This window comes from Tamandua tetradactyla, chromosome 14 (assembly GCF_023851605.1).
Source record: "Tamandua tetradactyla isolate mTamTet1 chromosome 14, mTamTet1.pri, whole genome shotgun sequence".
In the NCBI taxonomy this organism is placed as follows: domain Eukaryota; kingdom Metazoa; phylum Chordata; class Mammalia; order Pilosa; family Myrmecophagidae; genus Tamandua; species Tamandua tetradactyla.
The window spans coordinates 85,488,352-85,500,820 of NC_135340.1; the positions used below are offsets into that span (position 1 = coordinate 85,488,352).

Genomic DNA, 12,469 nt, shown 5'->3' on the forward strand with positions numbered 1-12,469 from the left:
GTTGTTTATAAGGTGTTGCTGTCTAACCAGCTCTCCGGTGGATCTTCCTTGAAGGTAAAGAAGTCTTAAGTGTTAGGGACCCTCATTTGCTCGGGCCTCTTCCAGGTTCCTTGGAGTTACCCTGGAAATTCTACATTTTTGTAAGGAAGGTCGCTAGATGGTATAAGCCTTGGGCTCCATAAAACCTGGACCTTTCTCTACCCAACATGGGCCTGGGCTCCCCAGCTGCATATCACTACTTAGTTGGTACTTAGGCCATTAATTGCCTGCCCCCTACAAAACCTCTCTCTGCAGCTCCTGTGAATTCCTACTTGTTACAGTTGGCAGTTACAACGTGGGGGTGGGGGGACCTCATTGTCATAACCTTGATTGGGTCTGGAGCTATGCGGTATCATGATAGTTGCAATAAGACTCTGTTTTGTTCCCTGCAATTTCCCCAGTGCCTGACCCTTATTAGAAATTTGTCTTGTATAGCTTCCCAAGAGACACAACCCTTTCTTGATTTGGTGTTCTTTTGCTTTAGCCACTAAGGCACCATTAGACAAGGCTACAGCACAGCCAAATTTTGATACACATAAGGATGAAAATTGTTGTACTTAGTGCTTCCCCTCACCCCCACCCCTGTTCTGTATGCCACTGTGTGACTCCACAGTACCAGTGGATCTGCAGATGTGATGAGTATATGGGCACTTACCTCTGAAGCCCAGGCAGCAGCAGCCCATAGCATCTCTTTGATGTGTAATGCACTCAGACAGTTGAGCTGGAAGGTCTGGTATACCTACTACTGTTTTCCAGGTTTCTTGCTGAATCTCTGGCCTTTGCTGCAGGCTTAAATAGACTAACTGGCCCTGTTACATCCCCTAATATAATTCCTTATATTAGTCTGGGGGAGATGGCTTGAGGCAATGATCAGTTTGGCCCACCCCCACATGAGCAGACTATCCTATCTCACAAACCTCTTTCTCCACTTTACAACATATTCTGGGAGATAGCTCAAATATTTTATGGGGACTTCTGAAAGGACTCCTGGTATGGGCATGTAAAATCAGATCACTTCCCATAACTTGGCAGATGCTGCCTCATTTATATAAAAATATGTTTTCACTCTATACTTTGTGTCTATGAATGGAAATTCTGTACTATGGTCTGTTGAGATGGAAATATGAATTTATAAGTGGCCCTGTGATGCTGCAAGAAATATTGCCCTAAGTTAGTTTTTTGTTTTTAGCTCTTTGGTTGTTGCTATTTCTCGTCATTGGCCTTTTCTTGGAAATGTGGAAGATGGTTTCAGCACCTGAATGCAGAATATGGTGTTTTGGCAGATTGCCCTTTTTAGGAGAAGCACTACCATGGTAACTCAGGATTGCTCAGTGCTCTACAGTTTGCAAAGGCATTTTCAACTCATCGTCTCAGTTCATCATCTCAACAGGAGTCCAGCCTCAGTGAGGACCCTGGGGTTTTGAAGGGTGAAATTATTTACCCAAAGTCACATGGCTGGGAAATGGCAGAGTCAAGACTGGAACCCAGGCCCGACTTCAAACCACAAGCTCTTCCCATGCTGTGAAGGGCTAGACTAATGGTAGTTATTAAAATCAATAAAAATCTCATTATTAAAGACATGCTAATAATACGACTGAAATAGTTTATTTTCATTGTTAGCTACTCTCTGCTACACTGGGTAATGCCATCTTGCTGCTGTTCGCTATCTTCTTGGAGTGAAAGGAACTCTTTTCTTTTTAAAAATTAATCAGCAAAGGTTTTAGGCCCTGGGAAGGCTCTCTTGCATTCGTCCTCATTCAGTAGTCTCGTGCAGGAAGAGTGATCTTGTGGATAAATTCGTCATACTTCACTCTGCCATCTGGTTCAATATTTGCTTCCTTGAAAAGATCATCCACTGTAATAAATCACATTAATTTTTCAGTTTGGCTTTGGCATTGCATTATAGTTCATCGAATTCTTTGGGGGTTGGAAGACCCCAGAGGTCTTCCTGACTGTTCCCGTAGAACAGGAAGTAAACCAGTGATCAGAAACGGATGGCCCACTTTCTTTCCTTTGGGGACCACCCAATTCACTTTTCAGTTAAGTAGGCATTCTGCTGGGCCTGGGGCAGAGGTGGGGAGATATACTGATCAGGTTTCAGATGCTGAGATCATCCTGTGCTTTTCAGAAAACACCTGACCCCCGCACCTGTATTTCAAAAAAATATCTGGCCTAGATGTCACCTTCTACAGCCTAGCCTCTGGGCATCCCAGCAGAAACCCTCTGTAGCTCCATCCTGGGCCAGCCTTACCCATCTCTGAATTGCCCTATCATGCTGGCAGCTATCATGCTCTCCTCCCCCTTCCAAATCAGCATTCTGCATCATGCCTGCCCTCACACCAATAGGGGACTTAGTAACAAGTGGTGTCTGCTACCATCACCTATGAAAAAAAAGTGTGTCTGGGGGAAGGGCATATTATAAGAGGAACATAAATACAACTGTGTCTAAAGCTCAAAAGCATACAAAACTGCCATTGTTCTTTGGTCCTGCTAAAAAAAACAAAAAAACAGTAAAAGACATTTGCTTGTTTCTTCTAGTTCTGGATTCTCAGGACAAAATACTAGCTTGTCCCAGGCTGTGGCAAGAAAAGCCATTTCAGCCAGCATTTCTCCACAGTGGCTTCTCAGGGCCGACCACCTTTGTTTCTTTGGACCATCCTCACCCTCCTGCAAAAACTATCTCACTGCCCTGTGTTGCCTCTCCTGAACCTAGCTGCCCCCTACTCATAATACTCAGTTAGTTAGGAAATACATACTGTGATCCTCTGCTGAATCATCCTCCTCTGAAGTGTAATTACTATGCTCTGAGCCTAAACTGATATCCAATGATAGTTGATCTGGGTATTTTTAGAAAATCAAGGAAACTGTAATTTACCTTATTTCACAGAGAAGCTTCAACGCATCAGCCAGTTAAAACCATCCGAGTGGACATGCCCAACATCAGCTCCAGCCTCAGTGGAGGATCCTGGTATCCCCTTTCAGCCAGCCCAGGCACTGCTGCCTGTCCAGAAGAGGGGCCCACCCTGCTTCGTACCCTGAGGATGGAGCCTGATGGTGCCATCTGGGGAGAGTGGAAGGGAGGTCTACCCTGACAGTCTTCTCCAGTTGCTCCAAGAATACTTTTTAATAAAACGGAAGATTTTCTTTCACTCACCCAGGGTAAAGAATCCCTACTTCTGGTATCATCTTTCCTGCCTCCCACATGTGGCAAGAGGAAGTGAAATCTGTCTCCCTGCTTGTCTGGAAAACATTACCAGTTTCTTTGAAATGTTTCTTTGCTGGTTAAACAAATGAGATGTCTGTGAGCTCAGGGGCCATGGTGTTTGCTTTAGACAGAGATCATTAACCACAGGAATCGAGACCCTGGCTGCCCTATATGCTAATACTACATGGGTACAGAAAAGGCCGAGCAGGGTCCTCAGGCCTGAGGGGGGAGGCAGGCCCAGGTTTTCCCCATTCACATTTACACAGTCTCAATGAAAAGGGAGCGCGTGATAGCTGCCAGCTTGCCACAGCAAGGGGGTAGATGAATCTGCTCTCTGTAGCCCTATTTTTAAATGCACTGTCTTTGGGACTCTGCAGTTAAAATCTAAACAGACTGGTTTATAGAATGTTGGCTCATGGAGGGACTTGAGGGATTATCTATTGTAATCTCACTTCACAGTGAGTAAACTGGGGAGAAACTTGTCTTAGATCCTCCAGCCAAGAGAGGAAGCAAGGATGCAAATCTCACTCCACACCTTTGCAACCCTCCATTGGTTCATTGTGAGGTCAAACTCCGCCTTTAATGAAAGGCTAAATGTCACTCATTATTGAATCCTTTTTCTGCCACCCACTCATGCCCTAGCCCCAGCCTTCCCACCCCAACCACGGCTAACCACTGGCCTAACTAGAAATCCCAGCCGCTAGGGGTCAGCTGACATGGACTCTGGGGGCAGACCCAGGATGGCTGCTGTGGCACTAGCGACAGTTTACAAAGGGCTTACCCAGAGGACCCAGGCCCCTCGTCCTGCTTTGAGGCAGGACGTCCTGCTGGTGACAGGAAGGTGTGACAGTTGGTATTTATCCAACTGTCTCAGCAAGGGCCACCCAGAGTCCCCTTGGGGAAGAACAATTAGAGCTGACTGGGTCCTGAGGATTGGGGCCAAATTAACATCTCAATTTGAAAGCTCAAATTTGCATCAGCAGCAACTTCAAAGGACAGCTGTGTCGGGGCATCTACTAGACCTGCCTTCAATTTCGATCTCTGCTACTCACAGCCATTCACCTCACCTCCTTGCTTCATCAGTAAAAGGGGGTGACAGTGCTCATGGGGGTGTTGTAAGCATTAGGTGAGGGTGCACAGTGAAAGCTCAAATACAGAGCATGACCCACTGCCATGCTGCCTGTCTGACCCCAGCAGGGTTTTCCCAGTGGTGGTCCCCGCTTTACTTCCTCTGGGGCCTGGGTGATCTCCAGCTCTTTCCTTGCGCTGTGGTCCAGAGCTCACCTAGTTTGACCTTGGGTCCTGACTTTCAGGCACACATCAACTGCACTGTTCTGCTCAATCCTGGAGGCAGGGATTGGGCCTTAGTCTCCACCCCTCAATCTCCATCCCTCTCCAGCTGTGGGAGACAGGGCCCCAGGTTACCTTCCCTGTGAGTGAGCTTCTCCCCCAGTTTCGTGAGTTTTGACCGTAGCTCAGATGCCATGATGTAGCCTTTCTTCTCCTTGTCTGCCATCAACATGGCCAAAAGAATTTCTTTCTTTGGGTCTTCTTGTTTTATTTGCATGTGCATGATGGTCAGGAAAGTAGAGAAATCCAGTTCTCCATTTCTGTCTAGAAAACCCACAAACGCAGCAGAGGGATGAAAAGCCTTTTTTATGGGGGAGCAACTGGCCTCCTGTCCAAACTATCACAGCCAACTCAGGTGCCACCTATGTCAGGAGGTGCCATGGTGGTGGAGAGGAGGTAGCACCTCTTACTGAGTTCCCACTATGGCCACTCACTGTACTGGATCTCCTCCATTTAATCTCCCAACAATCCTCAGTGATTATGTTTATCATTATCCCATTTTGCCTAATGAGGAGACAGAAGCTGAGTACAGAGTAACATCACAATGCAGAGATGCGATCAGGATGGAGCAACACCTCCTCTGCTCCCTCTGGGGTGCTTCCCTCCTGCCCTGAACTGGAGGACATATGCCCACATGTCTTCCCCTTATGGGCCAAGGTCACACCTGCCTTGTTGGTGACCATCAAAGCACAGCCACAAGAATGGAGGATGACCTCACTTAGGGCCTCAAGCCCCAGCCTCAGCCTGAACTGCTCATCTACCTTTCCCCTTCTCTGCAGCCTCCACCCCAGCCTTGCCAGCCTGTACCCCTCTCTCCAGCACAAGCCCTCCCCAAACTATAACCATAGGCAATTAGAACTTCCACCTACTACAACTTCCTGTCAGAGGAGACAGGAACCAAAGAAACTACCACCTTCTTCAGAGCTGGAAGTGAGGGTCTCACAGATCAAGCCACTGAACATCTCATCACGAGCTCCAGGCCTTCAGCAGCCCACCTGGGGCCCAGCCTGGCCTGCCTTCCGCCAGCACTGCTGCAGCCGTGCCCTAAAGGGACCCTGGCAACCCTAGCAGGGTTCTTCAGCCCCAGGCTCAGGGCTCATCCACTGGCTGGACTGCCTCTTACTGAGCAAGCCACCTCTGGCCTGCTTCACTTACCTATCCCATGAGTCTGGAGGTGCCGCTGCACCTCCCCCGGTGTCGGGCTGGCCCCCAGACACCTCATCACCACCATCAGGTCTGCGGCTTTTATCTTCCCCCTCTGCTGCTTGTCGTACAGGGAGAAGCATTCCTTGTACTCTGTGCACAACCCAGACGGGAAAAGCAGTTAACACTCCACTCGTTCGCTTTCCGCCCCCATCACTTCTCACTGTCTTCTTCCCCCACTCGCCTCCCTCCCCCAGCACCTTGCTTCCTCTCCCCTTTCTCTTCCCCTTCCCTCTCTCTCCCCTCCTGGGGTTGCCAGATGTAGCAAATAAAAATACAGGCCTGCCAAGTGATATCTGAATTCCAGATGAGAAAATGATAGATGTTTGGTATAAATGTATCCCATACATTGTGTGTCACATACTTATACTAAAGGTATTTGTTGTTTCTCTGGATTCAAATTTAACTGGATGCCCTGTATTTAATCTGCTATCTCATCTGCTCTCTCTCCTAACTTCCCCTACCTCTCTCTCTCCCACAGCTGACTAAAATCATGGTCAAATCTCTCCTGCCCTTCGGGGCCAGGCCAGGGAGACCAGGAGTGCACAGCAGGGCATCAGACTCCCAGGGGGTCTTTGCATACCATAGCTTATCTGGGAAACCGGGGTAAGAATGCCCAGTTTCTGGGGTACTGTAAGCACCAGAAATCTCCTCTGCTGAAGGCCTGGCAGACTGGTCCTCCATTTACGGTGATTATTGTTGCTTTTAATACAACTGTCCAGCACCCCGCCTCCAGGCTGCTGGACTCTCAAGCTGTCATCTGGAACCAGGTGCTCATCCTGTTCTTAAAAACTTCAAGGGGTACTGTCGGGAAGTCCCCCCAAGATCTGACTGCAATCTGGCTTGCTGCTGGCCCACTGAACTTCTTTATTCCTCGGCACTTAGTGGAGATGAAATGGCTGTCAGAGCTAAGTCCCCTCTAGATCCACAGACTCAGTCCAGCAGAGCACACAGGCACTCTGGAATCTGCATCATCTGTCCCTCTAGCTCTCTTTTTTTTTTTACATGGGCAGGCACCAGGAATCCAACCCGGGTCCTTGGGCATGGCAGGCAAGCACTCTTACCTGCTGAGCCACCATGGCCCACTCTGTCCCTCTAGCTCTTAACCCCTGAGGAGGCCCAGTAAAGCCAGTAAGGGAGCTTGGGAAGATCCCTGGGCCCCAGCACCAGAGACTGATGCAGGAGATGGGTATGGGGCTGCCTTGAGAATGGGTTAAATGCTCGCCAGGTGATTCTAGTCCAATCCCTTTTGCTTTCCAACTGAGGCCCACAGGAGCAAGCAGCCACCCCTCTCTACGAAGCTGCCCTGGCCCTGCGTTGGCCCCTCCCAGCCCTGGGCTCTGCCGGCTCCTTTGGGTGCCTCCTCTCGCCTCCTCCCACCACCCAGGTGACGCCCCCGGAGGCCTGGGTCTGCCGCCTTTTAGCTGATAATAATAACAATAACAACAGACAACTCAGGATACTGAGCACTTTAGCCCCACGCCCTTGTTTAACCCTCAAGCTACCCTGTGAGGTGAGGCCCTTGCCATTGCCATTTGCAGGTGAGGCAATGAAGGCGGGGGCAGCTCAGCCAGCATCTGCTCCTGGGCAGCCTGGCTCCTGAAGAAAAGCTCTGCTCACAAGGCCACCCTGTCCCCTCCTTTCTGGGACAGAGGCCATCAAAGCACCGCAGAGTTGGGGTGGGGAGGGGAGGCAGAAGGAAACCCCAAACCACCCTCCCTTCCCTAATGAAGGCTCCCCAGCCTCCTGGCCAGCAGCCTTTTGTGTCTAAGATCTCAGGGAGGTTGCTAATGAAAGGCAGGCTGGCCTAATGGGGTTTAGAGATAATAGACCATCTTTGTGCCTGCAGAGAGGCTGAGGGAAAGGGGCACTGATTTGTTCTTTCAAAACTTTCCAGAGTCTGGGCTTGGAAAGGGGCAAACCAAAGACAGGACCAGGTGGCAGGAGCTGGAGTACCCAGCGGGGAGCAGGGCCAAAGACCCCCACCTGTGCTTCCTGCAGACCCTAATTCCCTCCAAGATGGCCCTGTGCCAGTGGGGATACCCTGCCACCCCAATTCAGAGGATAAGGAAAGGACTGCCCCCAGGTATGGGGCTTAACCTCACTTAGCCCTCCTCTCAGCTGCAGCTTCTGGGGTCCCTTGCATCCAGGAGGAAGGGGGGCCTCTCGTGGCCACCCCCACCTTGTCCTTCTGTCTGGGTTTGCCCATGAGCGAGGGCTGGGACTGCTGCTCTCCCTCAACCTCTGTCTGTCGTCACTGGGCTGACCAATGTGGAAGGCTGTCACCCCACTCTCAGGGTCCAGAACTGGACTAGCTTTACAGATGGGCAAACTGCCTGTCCCCTGCATTAGTAACTGAGAGCTGCAGCCTCAAACGTCAGCAAGGCCAGGCAGGGCTCAAGTGGAGACCCATCTCCTATATGTCCATAAATAATAAGTCTAAAATCAGGCGAAAAGACTGCTACATAAAAGATGTTCTAGCCCCCAACCTTGACAAATATGTCTTTATAGCCTGGAAGGCCAGATCTGAACTCAGAATTCAGGAACCAGGGGCGCCGGGAGAACCGGCCCAGGCCCCTCTCCTTCCATCCGCCCCCCACCCACCCTGGGACCTCAGCTTTCTGCTCTGAAGCCTGCTGCTCCTCGGGGTATCTTGCCACCTAACACCCTACATATTTTACTGTTTTCTTGTTATTCTCTTACTCGAACGAATGTGAACCCCAGGAGGGCACGGAGTTTGTCTGTTGTATTTGCTCTCCTATCTTTAATCCCTAGAACAAGGCTGGCACAAAGAAAGCACTCAAATATTCATTGAATGAAAGAATTAACTGAGTTAAATGGATTGCATTAAAAACCCTCTTTAGGCCTTCCCTTTGAAAACACAAATGCCCAGGATGAGGCCAACATCGGGAGTGTGCTGGAAAAGGTTAGAAACCGTCTCTGATGGGGAGGCGTGATATTTAGCAAATATTATTTGTACATAAGTTTATTGTAAATTTTACTGACATATTTGCAAATTATAATAAAACATACAATATCCTTTATCTTAAATTTCTTAGTCAATTGATTATTACAATTGCATTTTGCCAAACTCATATCCATAGCCAACCTATAGTTGCAATTCAACTATGGTTTGACAAATGGGGTTGCAGGTCAATGAATGAAACGTCTTTTCCAATGAATGTATTGGCATTAAATCCGATATGTGATCTGCTGTTAAATTATTTCTCACCCTTGTGCAAATTATATTCACTAAAGTGAAACCTTTTGGGAAAGCTTCAGCACAAATGATTGCAATAGGGCTATCTTTTTATATTTCTATATGGGATCAGGGACCGGAACATTGTTTGAATCTACTTTATTTAGTAATAGCTGTGTTTTAAAACCTGCTTGCAAAATTCTTGAGTATGGAGTTTCACACACCTGGACGATCCTGCCCGTGCTAGGTCAAGTGTCAGGCACGTGAGGGTCCCCTTTACTCCTCACTTACAGCAGCCTGGTAAGGTGCTATCAGTATCTCCACTTCACAGATGCAAAGACTGAGGCTCAGAGGTGATTGGATCCCAGGTATGACTGCCTCCAAAGCCCCTGTTCTTCCCACTCCAGCATGCCACCCCTGGCCGGCCTTTCATTAGTTCATTAGACATCAATGGACTTTTTCTTGGGGCTAGATGCTGGGTTACAAAGAGCAGCTTATACAGCTTCCCTTCTCAGAGTCACAGAGGCCCAAAGAAGGAGGGCCAGTGAGCTCCAGAACCCAGTGAGGGGACCCTGAGGCTGAGAGCTGGACTCCAGCCCTGAGTCCACCATTCAGTATCATCGTCAGGCCCAGGCAAGGTGGGGGCCCTGCCCTGAGCCCTGTGCTTTAAGAGGCCCTGCTCTGGCCTTCCCCCGGCCTTGCTGGCCTTGGCTCTACTCCTGAGGTTAGAAGTCTAAAAAGCCCAAGGGGCTTTGTCTACTGGAGTCCACAATCTCCACCCCAATTCTAGACCAAGCAGGGTCCTGGAGTCCCTGACCAGGTAGTCCTAGGCCCACTTCCAGGACCCACCAACCCCCGGCACCGATCCCAAAAGTGCTACAGGCCCCAAGTGCCTGCAACTTTATTTCAAGTCGTCTGGAAAGCCTCACTGAGAAAGCAACGTTTTAGCAGAGACCTGAAGGAATGGCATGACTAATAGTAGAGTCTCGTGGCTGCAGGCTGTGCACTTCAGGGACAGCTTCAGGAAGCACAGCCTCAAGGAGCAGCTGCTGTGCCTCCCCGAGGTTCCGGGTTGGGTCGCTCCCATGCGCAGCCTTGCAGCTCCCGTGACCCAGGTCTGGCCCCTGAGTCCTGTGTAACCCAACTGAGGTAGGCTGAGCTGCACCCCGCCCCCCAACCAAAGACATATGCACCCGTGACGGTGACCTTTTTTGGAAATAGGGCCTCTGCAGAGGTAACCAAGTTAAGATGAGGCCCTATTGGATTAGGGTGGGCCCGAAATCCAAAGGCTGGTATCTTTATTGGAGAGAGGAGAGGACACACAGGGAAGGAGGCCATGTGAAGATGGAGGCAGAGACCGAGATGATGCAGTAACAAGCCAAGGCATGCCAAGAAGAGCCAGCGAGGATTGTCCCCCAACGACCCTGGAGGGAACGGGACCCTGCTGACGCCTTGATTTCCGGCCTCCAGAACCGTAACTGTGTGGGAATAAGTTTCTGTATGTTTTTTTTTAAAGCTACCTTGTCTGTAGGAATCTGTCATGGTGGCCCTCGCATACTATTACATCAACCCAAGTTGGGTTCTGTGGAACCCTCTCTCCCCTCGGGCTTGGGAAACAGAACCAAGGGAGACGGAGGCTGGTGGGGAGCGGGCAGGCCAGGGCACCCAGGAATACAGTGCTCACACCACGCCAGGCTTGACGTCAGGGCAGAGGGGATCTCAGAGACCACTTAAGCTGACCTCCACCTTGCGAACGGGCACACCCGGGCGCAGATGGAAGTAGCCTGAGCAGGCAGACGGAGGTTCTTTGCTTTACTTCAGCCCATTTCAAAGCCCCCCTTCCTTCTTTTCTTAGACCCTCAACTGCAACCTCTTAAACCGTCTCTCTCTAGCCCCAATTCCTCGTCCTTCCAAAAAAAAAAAAAAAAGGCCAACTTCTCAGGTGCTGGAGAAAGACCCTGTGAGCGCCCTCTCTTGTCACCCCCACTTGTAAAGCACCCTGACAGATATAAACACACTTGTACCTTTGAGCCTTCCCCCTCCTCCACCAGCCAGCGCCCCATCCCGGGCGGCCCCCCTGCGTGTGTAGCCCACCAGCTGCCCCCCTCCCGCCGCCACCACCACCAACGACAACGAGCAGAGCCAATTGCCTAATGAGACCCATATTTCGCTGAGTTGCTAATTAAAGAGCAAATCCAACCTACCATTGATTTGGTCCTGGGAAAGAAACTTGGCCTGCAGCAGAGAGAGGAAAACAGTCAGGGGGCTCCAGCCCCGCGCCCCCTCCCCAGCCCGGGCGGCCGCGCGGACTCAGACCCCCCCTCACCATGGCTGGGCCTCGGCTGCCGCCCGCCGGCTCGCGCTCCCAGCACCGCCCCTTCCCGGTTCCCTTTCCTCCCCGCTCCGAGTCGAAAGTTCGCCCAGCTGGCTGCAGGCCCGGGTAATAAATCCGCGGCTGCCATGGAGACGCGGCCCAACGCCACTGGGGTCCGATTCCGGCTTCCCCGGCCGCGCGGGCTGGCTTCGGAGGAGAGGAGCCGGCCGGAGGGCTCTCCCGGGGCTCCGGGCTCCGCGCGCCGGGCAGCTATGCCCTGTAGCCGAGCAGAGTGACGGGTACTGTTGTCCCTTCCTTGGAGCCCCGCATGCCGAGAAGGGGGTCCAGAAACGGGAGGCGCGTGCGGCCGGGGGTAGGGGTAGCGGGCCGTGGCCTGAACCTGGGATCTGCCCTGCACCACCTGCCCCCTCTCTCCCGGGAGGAAGCTGGGACCCTGACGAGCTCCTACTACGTGCCGGGCACGTGGCACCTCGTATCTTACTTAGAGCTCATTACACACCATCTTGTAGGCAAGAGGGATGCCAGGAGTGTGGTGCTGTGGAAGGCACACAGGCTTGGGTGCTCTCGGATTTGGATTCCAGTCCTTTCTCTGATGCTGACTCGCTGAGCGCCCTTGGGCCCCTCAGTTTCCCTGCTGTGCCGCACTGCAGGGCTGTCGGGAGACTCTGGTGGCCGGCACACGTGCGCTCCCCCGCCCCCCCCGGGGAACGCTGGTGGGGACGGGCAGTGCCTCAGTCCCGGTCTCCAGCCGCACCGCCGGCCGCTCCCTCCTGGGAGCCTTTCCTTCGGCCAGCAACGCCCCAGGTGCTCTTCCTTCCGTCTTCGTCCCACGCGGCGACCCCACCCCTTCCGCCAGGAGCTGCCGCCACTCCCCGTTTGCTCAGCGGCGGCGGTGCTCGCCTCCCCCATACAGGAAGCGTGGGCGCCTCCCTGCCCCTCTCGGCCTGCGCCTCCGCGACGCCGTCTCCCTCCGGTGGAGCCCGAGGCCCCTGCCCACGGCGAGGGACTAATCAGCCCCTTCCCTGCTGCCTCCCCCCGGCCCCGGGAGCCCCTCCTCTCTTTCCCGCCATCTCATCCTTCCTCCCGTCGCACCCTGTCCAAGGAACCCTCGAGCAGGGCCCTCAGGATCCCAGCCCTT

General features: G+C 52.0%; 1 protein-coding gene across 1 annotated transcript; it reads right to left on the bottom strand.

Moving 5' to 3' along the window:
- Positions 1 to 1,628: 1,628 nt before the first annotated feature.
- On the bottom strand, positions 1,629 to 11,812 carry CALML4 (calmodulin like 4). Its single transcript, XM_077128335.1, is given in 6 exon segments — positions 1,629 to 1,894; positions 4,670 to 4,858; positions 5,750 to 5,890; positions 11,201 to 11,231; positions 11,323 to 11,400; positions 11,402 to 11,812. Coding segments are annotated over 6 exon segments (594 nt in total). The 5' UTR covers positions 11,459 to 11,812; the 3' UTR covers positions 1,629 to 1,796.
- Positions 11,813 to 12,469: the final 657 nt, after the last annotated feature.